The 15,169-nt window shown below is 34.5% G+C and overlaps 1 protein-coding gene across 1 annotated transcript; it reads left to right on the top strand.

The window, feature by feature from the left end:
- On the top strand, nt 4,955–14,565 carry LOC18765979 (26S proteasome non-ATPase regulatory subunit 2 homolog A). Its single transcript, XM_007198866.2, has 25 exons — nt 4,955–5,148; nt 5,491–5,591; nt 6,509–6,629; nt 6,765–6,824; nt 6,988–7,055; nt 7,260–7,302; nt 7,719–7,784; nt 8,178–8,216; nt 8,311–8,393; nt 8,849–8,963; nt 9,174–9,248; nt 9,804–9,962; nt 10,735–10,842; nt 10,928–11,032; nt 11,122–11,262; nt 11,337–11,441; nt 11,727–11,948; nt 12,097–12,210; nt 12,287–12,502; nt 12,870–12,929; nt 13,014–13,127; nt 13,213–13,298; nt 13,416–13,524; nt 13,846–14,024; nt 14,105–14,565. The coding sequence occupies exons 1-25, from the start codon at nt 5,035–5,037 to the stop codon at nt 14,178–14,180; spliced, it is 2,679 nt and encodes an 892-aa protein (XP_007198928.1). The 5' UTR covers nt 4,955–5,034; the 3' UTR covers nt 14,181–14,565.

Here is a 15,169-nt window from a genome sequence, read left to right as displayed (position 1 = left end):
AACAGTAACCTATGCATTAAGTATTTGTAATTAGTGCTTATAACCTATACGTATATTGTAAATGATGGTATTCAATTTCCTATCTTGTAAGCCTATAAATAGGTGGTTCTACCAAAGATCAATTGAGAAAAAACATTATGAAACTTTATCTTTAGCATATCACTTCTATCTATATTTTCTCCATCTAGTTTTATAACAACCTAGTATAATGTACCTATTTTTCTCTAGGGAAGTACCTATTTTTAATTTATGAAAAATGTGCAGAACTTTCAATAAGCACAATGTACCTATTTTATGACATAAAAAAACTTTTTTATATTGGAAATAGTACCTATATTTTATTTTGTAAATAATATATCTATATTTCCTATAAATTATTATGTGCCTAAGTTTAATTTATGAAAAATGTACAATTTCCTTTACGAAAGTATTTGAACATCGTTTTATTTATTTATTTATTGTAAATAATGTACTATATTTTCTGAAAATAAAATATCAATATTTATATTATTTTTATAGATACATTATTTATTGGATATATAATTAAGGGATTTTTTTGTTCAAATTTGTTTAGAAATTCTCGATGGGTTAGAGAGTGTAACGCTAACTAAAAGAAATGAGGTGTTTGATATGCTATTAATAGGGATAATTAATTACAATTAAGGCAGTTAATGACATGATTGAAAATAAATGGCATATATTGTAATTTAGTTAATAATACTCAAACAAATCTATTTTACATGGTATCCTATTTTAAATTTGGGTTTTAAGTAAAGATTTTAGAGTAGGTGGGTATGTGTCTAGGATATAGTAGTTGTAAGGGCCTATATTAGAGAAACTAATTTTTTTTACGTGTGATCAATCTTGACACCTTAAGGTAGACCAATACTCAAATCAATGCCACTAATTCAGATGTGCTAGACCTTTCTGCACTCTAACTTGGTACTTGTGCACATGATGTTGATTCATTCTACTCTTCTTTGAAGAGTGGCTAGTAGCCACTTGGTGTGAGAGGAATTACGTGATAGAGTTCATGTCCGGTTGAATAAGTCCTGAGTTATTTGGATTTCTTCAAATTTTCAGTAACATGAAGGTCAAATATAGAAAATATACCATTTTCCTAGGTTGAGTCTGGTTTCATAACCTGGAAGCAGTTCAATGAGAATAGGATTACATATATACATATTTCTTCTTGTCATTTTTGCCTCGACAAGTTTAAGTGAAATTGTTTAGCTATTTTTCTTAGCGAACACATTTTCTATTCTTGGAAATTTTAATTTTTAGACTGACTCTACACTGCAGTTTTGCAAACAGTACATTACATTTTCCATTTAATTACAATTGGCTAAATTGTTTTATCATTTCCTAGCATTGGAAGTAGAATCTTATGAACATTAATAGTTATATTCGATTTGATGAAATATAGTTTGTTTTTCAATAATGAAGCATGAAGGATTACATTTTTTCATTATTGAAAATCCCACTTAAATAGGAGAACTTTTGGTTTTTTGAGAAACTGCACTGTAGTTTTCGATCTTCTTCTTCTATTGGAGTTTTAATTTTTTGACGTGAAGCTCAATTTTTTAGCTATTGAGGTATGTATTTTCTCGATCAAATTTTTATTTGAATTTTCTAGTTGTTTTCGGTTTTTATAAGTAGATTTTTCAACTCTTTGATGTAGTTTTGTTTTTGTTTTGGCTTTTTTTAAAATCATATTTGAGTTTGATGGCTTTTTTTAAAATCATATTTTTGTAGAATTTGCTAATGAGGTATGAGTACTTTGAATCTCTTGTTCGTTTATAATTTTGCCATTATTTTGTTGATTTTTTTGGTTTTTGATTATGTTTCGTTTTGATTTCTTTAGGCTGATGATTTTTATGTGTTACACTATAGTTTATATTTTTGTTTGTTGATTTGATTTGTTTAGGTTGTTTCTTACTAGGTTTTATCATGTAGTTTTTGGTCTTGAGTTGATGATTTTGGTAGTGCTTGGCTCAAATTATGCAGTGCAATTTTCATTTTTGTATAATTGGTTTTTCTAGAAACTACTGCGCAGTTTCTGTTTTATGTACACTTGTGTAGGGATCATTTGGATTTTAGTATAAATGTGTGAAGTATATGGAACTTATACAATTCTATCAGCAATGGATTTGTCTTTTGATTATCTTAGTACTTTCATCATGGTTTTGCCTTTTAATTCCTCACTTATTAGTAGGTGCATTTTTTCCCAGACTCTGCATTGCAGTTTCTGTTTTTGTATAATTAGATTTTCTAAAAACTTATGTGCAGTTTCCATTCTATGTACACTTGCTTAGGGATCATTTGGATTTTAGTATGAATGTGTGAATTATATGGTACTTATACAATTCTATCAAAAATTAATGTCTTTTGATTGTTTTAGTACTTTCATCATGGTTTTACATTTTGGTTCTTCACTCATTAATATGTTTATTTTTTCCCATACCCTGCATTGCAGTTTCTGTTTTTATAAAATTAGTTTTTGTTTTTGTTTTGTTAGCAGTTTATGTTTATGTTTATGTTTATGTTTTTATTTGTAGTTTTTATTTTTGTTACATCATTGATATCTACATTGTATTTTCATTGCAGTTTCTATTTTTGTTTTTGTTTACATTGTTAATATCTACATTGTTCTCAACATGTTTAGTACGATCATGCTGAACCGGATTCTGTGCAATGGCTATAGCAGCCTTGTTGTCACAAAAGAGATTCATTGTGGATGTAGGTTTATACCCAAGTTCAGTAAGCAACTTTCTTAACCAAAGAAGTTCACAAATCCCTTTAGTCATGCCTCTGAACTCGGCTTCTGCACGGGATAAAGCTACTACATTCTGTTTCTTGCTTCTCCATGTCACCAAATTACCTCCCACGAATGTGAAGTAACCCGATGTGGATTTTCTATCTGTTACATTACCTGCCCAAGCTAAGCCATGAATAAATTCATTATGTTTATTCAGCTATTGGTGAAAAGAACCTGAGGGTGTTTTTTTTTTTGAGGTTTCATCAAACCTTTCAAAAAACTCTTTTGGGAGCTTGGTTTTTGAACTTAGGCACTCGGGGAATTTTTGTTCATTTTCCTCTTACGGCAGCCCAGACCCATTCGTCAGGCTACACAAAAGACCTCTACACTAATTAATTCTCAATGTTAATTCCTAAAGGTAATAAGAAGATTACCAATGTAATACCATACTTGTTTAGCAAGACAACAACGCACACAGACAAATGCAAATGCTTTTACTAAACAACCAAATAAAATATATTGACTTTTTAAAAGGACCTTTTGTATTAAGAGGGGTAATAATATACTAAACTCACACATATTACACATATGTTAGGACTCGAATCCAAGACCTTTCTTGAAGGAGCAATTGCTCCAAACCACTACACTAGTGTGTCTTTTGTACTAACAAAAAAAAATCACCAACGGGTGGGTATACAATCCAATTTGGTTCAATTTTTTATATTATAGAAAGTGTCTAGAAGAATTGAACCAAATTGGACCTATGTGGTTCCAATTCAATTCGAGCGGTTTCCAATTTGAAAAGATAAAAATATAAAGATCTGAAGAATATTAATTAGACTTACTAATAATTTTAGATATTAATGAATAAGTAAATTTAAGATTACCGGTCCAGTTAAGTTTATATCAGTTTTTTCAAGACAATAACCCGGACAGGAATTGATCCAAAACAATCCGGTTTGGTTTTTAAGCCTAGGTTGATTTTTTTGGTCAACATGTTTTTTTTCCCCTTTTTCCTCGGTTCATCGATTCACACATTCAAATGCCCACCCCTAACCAACACCATCTCTTTCTTTCTGTAATAAAAAAATAGCAGACACTTTCACTAGCGGATCCACATAGGTGCAAGGAGGTTCAGTTGCACCCCCCTTGCCGAAAAAAGCTTTGGTAGTGCCTGAAAATGCCCTTCTGCTAGTGCCCACAACCTGTTTGAGAAAATGCCTCAAAGAGGTTCTGTTCTTTGCTTCAAGTGTAGATGATGCACTGTGAGCACGGCTCTTATGTGTTTTAAAAAAAATTCGTGGCCAAAACAACGTAGTTTTGGGCCAGGAAAGTTTTAAAAAAGAAAAAGAAATAGGAAACCTACCTTACGTATCATTTGAATTGAAGACAAGGCAATTACTAATTATCCGTACGTTGAAAAAGCTCAGACCATACCTTGCGTTGAATTAATGATAATTATTAAGTTAACTAAATTGATTATCATCGCTGAGTGAGGAGCCTGTAACTCTTGATAAGAGTTTTGACTCAACTCAAGGTCTTCTTCTTCACCACGGCTGGCATTTCTTTTCTTTTGTTTTCATTTTTTTGTTTGTTATTTATTTATAATATGTTTATTATTATAATAAATAATAATTGTTATTATTATTATTGATTGGGCTCTCTCTTTGTATTTTGTATGATCAATATAATAGTACATGACTTGATGTATGATCAATTATGATTTATTTATTTAATTGATAATTTGATAGCATTTTAATTAGATTAATTGCAATTGATTTTTTAAGATTAATCTTTGTTATATTCTAAAGGAATTTTATTGTCTAATTTTATTTTATTTTTTGAACTTTAGTCTTTTATTTATTGCCCCTTTCTTGAAAAAATCTTGGATCAGTCACTGGACACTTTATTGGTTTTTAACTACAAAAGGTGAAGTGTAGGTGCCAAAATCTTTTTGCTCGGTGCTAAATGCAAACACTCCTAATAATTAAAGTGATATTTTTACAAATTTCTCAAAACAATTTGTAGATTTTATCAGATAATATTGTTGTCCTTGGCAAAAGGATAGTACTATTATATGGGCCTGTTAATGCTGTATCGAGGCCCACTAGTGGAAGAGAGAATTTTGTAACCCAACAATAGCACGGGTCGGGTTAAATCGAACTCATTACTATAAAGTCCTCGAACCAGCGGAGAGAGTGAAAAGAAAGCAAGAGGTCCGAGCTTTTTCTTGTACAAGAGGAAAGCAGAAAGAGGAGAACACGAGCTCTCTGAACATGGCGCCACAAGATCCGAACACCCCAAGCGGCATCGGCAAGCGCGATGAGGAGTCCGTCAAAGTGCCCGCCAAGGATCCCAAGAAGAAAGACGAAAAGAAGGATGAGGATTTGGTAAGCAATTCTAAGGGTTAGGGTTTCGTTAACAGCCTGTTTGGTTCCTCGGAAAATTTCTTAAGCTGAAGTTCTTGCATTAGACTATTTCTAACAGTATAACTTTTTGGGCTTGTTCATGGCTTCTGTATCAAAGCTTAGTATTTTCGAATATAAGAATCTAGTCTTGTCGTGTTTAAATGTTCATTTTGTTAACAATTTCCTGTGGATTCCTGTGGAATAGAACTACACTGATGAAGTGAAGTTACGGTGATGGGTTCGACTATGGAACTGATGAACAATGAGTTTTAGTATTCTTTGTGAGTTTGCTTATTTACCTTGCTGCATCCATTTCACCTGCAGTCTGAGGAAGATTTGGAGTTGAAGAAGAACTTAGAGTTGTACGTGGAGAGGGTTCAGGATCCTAATCCTGCGTTGCAGAGGAATGCTCTAGAGAGCATGAGGTATAGCATTTTATCCCCCTAGAAGTTGCTGTAATTGATCCTCAAGCAACTTGTTTTGTAAGTTGAACTTGTGTCTAGTGGTTGTGCTTATAACGTAGTCTTCACTGTCTATGTGGTTTTTATTTTTATTTTAATTTTTAATTTTTAAATTTCTGGTAATCACTGTCTGTGTGCATTGCTATACTTTCTTTCAAGTCCCAATTCATTTACCTCAATTTTTTGTGCCCACTTTTACGGGAATAGAAAAATGTGGGGAAATGGTCTGGAAGAAAGATGGAAGAATTTGTATGAAATTTGAAGAGAAAAAATTACTTGTACACTTAAGGAGGGAGCCAAGTATATCCTCAGTGTACTGAATTGCTTGATGCTTTATCTGCTATTATAGGTTTTACTGCTACATATGAACTTCTATCTACAGGGCTATTGAATAAAAGAAAGAAACACCAAGTTTGAGCCCTTCTCTGTAATATTTTTTGTTTTCATGGTAAAGAGGCACAGGCAGAGAGAGGTTGATTTTGGGGTAATTTTATTCTTCTAGTGAGTCTCTAAAGAGATATTTGTAGTTAGCAATAAATGTGGAACCATAGAGATGGTAAATCCAAAAGTTCTCTGGTGGGAAAAGTGTTTTTTTAATTTTAAAAACATGGTTAGGATGCAGTTGAAACTGGACCCTCTAAAAAATGTAAAATTATGGACCTCAGAGTGCTTTTCTAACTTTTACTGATGCCGTTATGTTGTGTATTTATTATTATTACTTTTGGAATTAAATTTACATATGATTGATGTGTAATAAGTGATTAATGTTATGTTTCACTTGTTTAGCTCTTCTTAGTTGTACTAAGTGATGTGTACTAAGTACTAAGTGATGTGTACTAAGTTCTCTGTGGCCTGACGTCACATAATATTTCATCTCTTAGGCAGGAAATCCGTACCTCAACTAGCTCCATGACTTCAGTTCCGAAGCCATTAAAGTATCTTCGTCCGCATTATGGAACTCTAAAAGCATTCTATGACACAATGGCAGATTCAGATTTGAAGGTATAAATTTTTCACATAAAAAAGGGATAATTTATCTGTTTCTTATAAAAAAAAGGTCTAATAAATCTTTTTCTACCCTGCCCCCTTTTATTTTATTCACTGCAGTTTATTTAATCTTTCTTCTCTTACTTGCAGAAATACCTAGCAGACATATTGTCAGTTTTGGCACTGACCATGTCTGCCGAGGGAGAACGGGTATGCCTGACTATGCTAGGACTTCTGCTTAATATATTATTCTTGTTGATTGGTTTAGTTATAATGTATCCATACTTGTATCCTTCATTTACTTTTTGGTTTACCGTTCTTGTGATATTCTAAAGTTTTGTATTCATTTTGTCTATGTGCCTACCGCTTTCAGGAAAGCTTGAAGTACAGATTGTTGGGTTCAGAGGGTGATATTGGTTCATGGGGCCATGAATATGTCAGGTCAGAATCATCTAGTTTAGGACATAGTGATCAGCATAGCCTATAGTGACATTTTGTGATATTTTAGTGGCATCATTTTTAATCTGGTTATGTTTTTATGGGGTTTCAAATGTTCCTTATTGGTGGTGGTTGAATTTGTGTTCAAAAGAGGCATATATAAAACCAAATCTTGTTCTCACTACTGGTCGACTTTCTTGTAATCAGGAACTTAGCTGGAGAAATTTCTCAAGAGTATGCTAAACGGCAGGTTTGATATATATCCATTACATGTGTTATAATGTTGTTCGGAAAGTTTATTTAGCTTCTTGGAGCGTTTGTTACATGGTTCTCCATTATTTCTTTATTTGTGCACATCTAAAACTCAGATCATTGGTCCTTGTGTACTTAAATTATATCTAGAAATGCATGATTGCAATGCATAATATTTCAATGATATTATTATCTTGACACAAAATGAATGGTCATTTGTTTTTGTTGATCTATATCGCATGTGTTGGATAGTTCCTTTGCTGTATTGTCTTCACATTTCTGTCCTTGTTATATGTAACTTGTTTTTTGAGATGTGTGAATAAATAATCGAGACAAATCCTTTAATACTTCATGCTATTCTTTATGGTCTGTTGAAAATTGATTCTGAATTTTGCTTTGTTATATCTGTTACAGAGTGAAGAGGCTCCAATTGATGATCTAATGGAGCTAGTGCAGCAAATTGTTGCTTTTCACATGAAGGTATGATTTGTAATGTGGAATTTTTTCCTTCTAACTAGGGTAGAAAATCAAGTTAACACCGTATGGCATAAATACTTCGGGTTCGAAAATCCGTAATCAGGCTCCTTTTCATTTGTCTTTTAAATGGAGTTTTAGTTCTTAGTATCTGTTCGGTTGCAATCAAAAGCTTGAAATAGATAATGAGACATTATGCAAAAAATAAGAGCAACTGCAGAAATGCTTCTTTTTTATGCATTTCAAGCCCTTTGATGTCAATTGAATGGGTAGATTTCTAAAGCTCTGTACCTCTCCATCTGGAAGATGGACAGAAAATTCTAAATTTGTAAACAGTGACAATGTTCACTAGCTAAACTGTATTGGTTTTGGTTCTAATTACTTCTGTCTGAATTGCAGCACAATGCTGAACCTGAAGCTGTTGACCTTTTAATGGAGGTAAAATTATTTATATTAATTTTTCAATATTGTTTTCCAGCAAAGCCTTTATACTTCCTTTTCTTCTTGGGACTGATGGCTTGACCCATGACAGGTTGAAGATCTTGATCTGTTAGTTGAGCATGTTGATAAGACAAATTTTAAGAGGACTTGTCTCTACCTCACCAGCTCAGCAAGGTAAGCGACCTTGAGTTAAGAAATTTCGGTCCACATGTGGCATTCTTTTGGGGAAGAATTCTCATAACTACTCAGAAGTTTGATTGATTAAGTTCATGACTTTTTAACTTTTTAATTTATTAAAGAAGTTCGTAATTTGGGATGTGGCTGAATTTTGTGTGTGCGCATATATTAGTTAGATGAAAATATTCAGATTCTAAAAATCAGAATTGTAAGCATGTCTTGAGTTGTCTCAGTAAAGTATTGAACTAATCCCACCGCTATAGGCGCAAATACCTGCCTAAGGACTTGAAACTGTTTGTTTCTGAATTCTTCACTTTTGCTTCTTCGCATATGATGTAGTATGTACGTATGATAAGCAGCTGTAATGTGCCAATGTGAATTTTTGTTCTCTCATTCTCCTCACCTCTCCTCTCATTTCCCAGTGTTGACATTTTCTTCTTAACATATTGCAGATACCTTCCTGGACCAGATGATACATTAGTTTTGGATATTGCATACCTGATATACATGAAATTTGAAGAATATCCGAATGCACTTCAGATTGCGCTTTTCCTGGACAACTTGCAGGTTTGTGCTATGTAACAGTTTTGGATTTTATAATAGATGATATGTTTTATAAATTATAGCTGAGTAAGCCCACATATTATTGTCTTTCTGATGAGTGTGGGAGAAGATTATGTTTACGGAAATGAGAACTTTGCTTTATATGTGTGTGTGTGTATTGCATTACATGCATCTGAAGGTTTCGCTGTAATAATTGTAAGTATTTGTTTGCAGAATGTAAGGCAGGTCTTTCAATCTTGTGATGATCTGCTACGTAAAAAGCAATTTTGTTACATTCTTGCTCGACATGTAAGTGTTAAGTTTTCTTAAATTTTGTTTTTTATGTTCTTTATACGAAGGAATGCATGATTATGTTCCTCATTAAAACAATCCAATCAATGTTCTAATTAGAGTGATTTTCATCTGATGATACGGTGGTCAAATTTTAGTTCAATTCCTTGACTAGAGAGTGGACTGTAATGGGCTTGTTCTGGGTGGTGAACTGTATCATCTTGTTCCATGTGTGTGTGTGTGTGTGTGCGCATCTCTGTCTCTTTCTCTCTCTTTCCCTGCTTCTCTGGTCTTATGGGGGACAAATGCATAAGAAATGGAGGTTAATTCATTTGTTGTATCTTAAGATGAGCGGGCACATGTAGTTAGGTGCTGTTGGACAAGTGATTGCCATTTGTTGAACACCCCCCCCCCCCCCCCCAAAAAAAAAAGCAGTAGCCATAGCCTTGGAAATATTTTCTTCACCTTGCCTAAAAGTTATTAGCTTGACATTGATGTCATATGGTGTATTGTTTATGCTTTTTTTTTTTTTTACTGGTACTGATTTTGTTCGCATTTATGATTATCATGCAGGGTATTAGTTTTGAGCTTGATGATGAGATGGTTGCAGAGGATGATGACAGAGAGGCATTGCAGGATATTATCAACAACTCTAAGTTAAGTGAAGGTTATCTTACCCTTGCTCGTGATATTGAGGTCATGGAGGCCAAAACTCCAGAGGATATCTACAAGGTTTGAACTTTTGATTACCTATTATTTTTTAATATGGATCTTCCATACATATTAATCTTTACTGATGTCGAGAGTTCTATTTTATTTTTTGTATATATTTTGTGGAGTTAGTTTCTGTTACGAGGGATTGTACTGCATTTAATGTGGTAATCACATTAGTTTACATTAATGAGTAATGATGCTGGTTTATGTTACCTCCTTGTCATTTGTGGTAAACATACGATCAACTAATTAAAATATATTATTTGTAACGCATCATGGGTAAGACCTATCCAGCTTTGATCATCATCAATTAGTGTTTTTTGTGATTTCCATTTCAAATGATATGATAAATTTGTATCCAGTTGTGCTTATTTTTGGTGAAAATGAAAATTATTATGTTTAATTGCCTTTCATGTCTGGCTAATGGTTCGAAACGTCTGATGACAGTTTTATCTTCTAGGATAGTCATTGTGCTATTACAATGTAGGGGCTTTACATATGTGATAGATAAAGATCAAATTCATCTCCCCAAAACAGTACCAGCAATTCCGTATTGTTTTTTGCCAGTAATGATGTGTAAATCGTTACAATGTTATTTATTTTCATTCTAGGTATCCTTCATTATGCCAATTAGTTGGAATTTCATATTTGTGGCAATAAGTCTGTTTCTGTTGAATGGCTAGTGATAGCAAAAAATTTTAAGATAACCATATTTCTTTCAATTCCATTTAAAAACCTTTTTCTCCATTCCCTTCTCTGATCATCATGATTTTCTTGGACTTTGGTTAAGGCACACTTACTTGATGGCCGAGCAAGTGCTGGTGCTAGTGTTGATTCAGCAAGACAGAACTTGGCTGCAACTTTTGTTAACGCCTTTGTAAATGCTGGCTTTGGTCAGGTAGGATTTTCGGACTTGGTACCTGCTAAATGTTGTCAGGTTGAGTTAATTGACATGTGTTTTTTGATTTTTCTTTTTGGTGCAGGATAAGTTGATGACAGTCCCATCAGATGCCTCAAGTGGTGGTAATTCTGGAAACTGGCTTTTCAAGAATAAGGAGCATGGAAAGACCAGTGCTGCAGCAAGTCTGGTATGCATGCCTTTGCAACCCTGGTTACTTTACCCTCTTCTTAAAAGTTTTAAACTGAATTTTAAAATCTTTGTTATTCTTCTTGACAGGGTATGATTTTACTATGGGATGTCGACTCTGGACTTGCCCAAATTGACAAGTACTTCCACAGCAATGATAACCATGTTATTGCCGGTGCATTGTTAGGGGTTGGGATTGTCAATTGCAGTATCAAGAATGATTGTGATCCTGTGGGTGCCTTAATCTTTTCGTCTGCTGAATATAATGTTTCAAATATATCTCTAAATCTTAATACCTTTTCCAGGCGCTGGCACTTCTGGGTGAATATATTGATAAAGAAGATCCATCTATCCGAATTGGTGCAATAATGGGCCTGGGGATTGCATATGCTGGTGCTCAGAACGAGCAGGTAACGTGTCTTTGAAATTATTTTTTCCTGTTGATAGATCAGGTAGGCCACAGCAAACTTTTCCCTTTAAAATGAAAATGACCTACTCCTTGGCTCATGCTCGGCTCAAGAATTACATCAGCAGAATCACAATCAGACCCGCAATGTTCTCTAATCACTACTGCTCTTGGTTGCGTTGACCATTAGAAGTTCTTAATTTGAAGTTTGCTATTTAGTTGGTCTTTGGATTGAACTGTTGTAATATGTTTATTTCCATTTAAAGCTAACTTATCTTTCTTTTTTCAGATACGTAGTAAGCTGACTCCTATACTTAATGATGCAAAAGCTCCCCTTGATGTTGTGGCATTCACTGCAATCTCGTTGGGGCTGATATATGTTGGTTCCTGCAATGAAGAGGTTGCTCAGGCAATCATATTTGCATTAATGGACCGAAGTGACTCAGAGTTGGGGGAGCCCCTTGCTCGGCTAATTCCCCTCAGTCTTGGACTTCTGTACCTTGGGAAGCAGGTAACATTCTCCTTGTGCAAAAATATGTACTTTTTCTTTCCCTAATTGATTTTAGTTTCTTTTGATGTTTGTTGTGCAGTTAAAGCTTGTGTTTTCAATTCATTTTCCACCATTCTAATTGTCTTTGGAATTTACTTGTGTCTTACAGGAAAACGTTGAAGCCACAGCTGAAGTTTCAAAGACATTCAATGAAAAAATCAGAAAGCATTGCGATATGACTCTGCTTTCTTGTGCTTATGCAGGAACAGGCAATGTTCTTAAGGTAATATTTTAAGGCTGCTTAATTCTCATTTGAGTTCTGTGACATGTATTAAGTTGGGAACTCTTCTCTCATGCAGGTTCAAAACCTTCTCGGTCATTGTTCACAACATCTTGAGAAGAATGAAACTCACCAAGGACCTGCTGTGCTTGGAATTGCTATGATTGCAATGGCTGAAGAATTGGGAGTTGAAATGGCAATTCGTTCGTTAGAGCATCTTTTACAATATGGAGAACAGAATATCCGTCGGGCAGTACCTTTGGCTCTTGGTCTCCTTTGCATATCAAACCCCAAGGTATTAATCTTGTTAGCTGAGCATCTTTGATATCTAATGATGTGGTTGTTTATATGAGTGATTTCCTTCAAATTTATCCCTATTCAAATCTGGAATCAGTTTGGAGAAAGTTAAAAGCCTTTAAAAGCAAAACTTTTACCTTCAATGCTAGCTCAACTGTCCGGGAAATCTAACTATTCATGTCTTGTGAGTTGGAAAAAACATGGAACAGTAATTGTGCAAACGAGTTGTAGTGCTTTTGTATGCTTATCTTTGCATCTGGTGCTGGTAATAGTGCAGGTTCTGAAAGAGTTAAAGGACTACTGGTATATCTTTCATTGAATTTTTGCCTTTTCTCACTATTTTGTTAATTGTGTATTTTTACCAGGTCAATGTTATGGACACATTAAGCAGACTTAGCCATGATACAGATTCAGAAGTAGCAATGGTAAAATATTACAGCAAGCTTTATCTCCATTATTCACTTGGTTTCCGAGTTGATAAGTCTTAACGTTTTATTTGGATGCTTCAGGCTGCAGTGATTTCCTTAGGTTTGCTAGGTGCAGGAACCAACAATGCTAGAATAGCCGGCATGCTTCGCAATCTTTCAAGTTATTACTACAAAGATGCCAGCCTTCTTTTCTGTGTAAGACATCTTCCTGTCTTTTTGTTCATTCATTTGCCCTTGGAGTTTTCCAGTGTGCATTTATATTCTTTGGCCACTGTTTCAGGTGCGAATTGCTCAAGGTCTTGTGCATTTGGGAAAGGGTTTATTAACTCTAAATCCATATCATTCTGATCGCTTCTTGCTATCACCGTAAGTAACTTTGTTGTGGGAAAATGTTCCAACACTCGTCATGAAATGGGCCTTTTGCATCTTTACCGGCTTCATTGTTTTACTCTTAACTTCTATATATTATCTCTTTGCTTACAGGACGGCCCTTGGTGGAATCATAACCTTGATGCATGCATGTCTTGATATGAAAGCCATCATTTTGGGGAAATATCATTATGTACTCTACTTTCTTATTTTGGCTATGCAGGTTGGTGTCTGATCACCGTCTTTTTTTATATTTTCACCCCATTCTAGCATCACATTTTATAAAAAAGGCCCTTCAAGTCCAATACCATAGAAAAACTCCATGTTGTACTTTCAAGTGAAAAAATTGTGACATTAAGAACCAATTAGAAAATGGCTAGTTACTAGTTAAGGGTTTTTTTTTTTCCTTTTCTCCAAATAGGTTCTCTTAAGAGTTTTTGCATAAAATATCATTATAGAATGGGCCTATTTGTGAAAAGCCCATCTTTTTTGTATGCTGCCTTCTCATGGTCGTTTTGTAATTATTTTATTGTTCGTGTGCTAGCCGAGAATGTTGTTGACTGTGGATGAGAATCTCAAACCATTGTCTGTCCCTGTTCGAGTGGGCCAAGCTGTTGACGTTGTTGGTCAGGCTGGTCGTCCCAAAACAATCACTGGTTTCCAGACCCACTCGACACCCGTTCTTCTGGCTGCCGGTGATAGAGCAGAGCTGGCTACAGAGAAGTACGAATTATTCCCTGTAAAGTTCCTCTGTTTGACTTCTTGTTTGATCACTTGAGACACTAACAATTGTTTTTATGCAGGTATATCCCCCTTTCTCCCATCCTGGAAGGGTTCGTCATCTTGAAAGAGAATCCAGATTACCGGGAAGATAACTAGTTTTGCTAACCATGACATTTGCCGAGCTCGTCTCACTATGGATGCTTTCTGGTTCATCGTGCAAGTCCGGAGTCCGTGCGAAGACCAGCACTAGGCTTCTAGGATTGAATTCGGATGCAGGTTGGTTCCAGCCTTTGTATTCTTTTGTGTCACCCAGGAAGTTAGCGCATCTACTGGAGTTAGATGAAAGCGCATACTTGAATGCAGTGATGAGGAAAATGTGAAACGGCTGTTCAATGCCAAAAAATTTCATGGAAGCGTTTATGTAACTTATCTTCAGTAACTGATTGTAATACGGTATCATTTAGATTTGTTCTTTCTTTTGGAGCGCGCTATTACAATTTGTTTTTCAAGCCTTCATTTATAGATGTTACAAAAAAGTAGACATTAGAATTGTGACCCACAAAAGACAAGCATGGTGTTCAAGAAAATACTAAAATGATTATCAATTTTTTTAAAACAAAAATAATAATCATTTAACTAAGTGGTTAAATAGTTTTGGATTAGAGATATTTTGCAGTGACAATTTGAAAGAATAACTGAAAATAGGCAATTTTTTATTATCAAAATTACAAATTTAGTTATATGCCATTTTTAAGTTTATTTTTGTGTAATAAAATACGTATAATCAGATTTGCCAAAAAATCAAATCAGATTCATTTTCTCCGTTCTTGCTAGTGCTTTCTCAATGTTGGAACAAGAGGAGCTTCTATTGAAGCTCAGTCTCAGGTCCAACTATATTCTTCATCTCTGATCTACAATTTTCAATATTTCCATCTTTGATTTTTTGTTCTAAAATCATGCTTATATTCATTTATTTTTTTGCCGGATTGTTCGGAACCTCGAACGAACCTCAATCAGATGCTCCTAGCTCTACTCCTCTTTCGCCACGTCGTTATCGTCGTCGTCGTCGTCATTGCTGTCGTTGTCGTCGTCGTCGTCGTTGTTTGGTTTAGACTTGAGATTTTTGATCTTTTGCTTCAATTATG

Source organism: Prunus persica, chromosome G3 (genome assembly GCF_000346465.2).
Source record: "Prunus persica cultivar Lovell chromosome G3, Prunus_persica_NCBIv2, whole genome shotgun sequence".
In the NCBI taxonomy this organism is placed as follows: Eukaryota; Viridiplantae; Streptophyta; class Magnoliopsida; order Rosales; family Rosaceae; genus Prunus; species Prunus persica.
This window is presented reverse-complemented; position numbering and strand designations above follow the sequence as displayed.

What these genes read in the sequence shown, in the direction of transcription:
- LOC18765979 (XM_007198866.2), top strand. Translation starts at nt 5,035, where the DNA reads ATGGCGCCACAAGATCCGAACACCCCAAGCGGCATCGGCAAGCGCGAT. An exon ending in TCAAGAATGATTGTGATCCT is followed by an intron (nt 11,263 to 11,336) that starts GTGGGTGCCTTA and finishes TACCTTTTCCAG; the next exon opens with GCGCTGGCACTTCTGGGTGA. An exon ending in CAGATTCAGAAGTAGCAATG is followed by an intron (nt 12,930 to 13,013) that starts GTAAAATATTAC and finishes TGGATGCTTCAG; the next exon opens with GCTGCAGTGATTTCCTTAGG.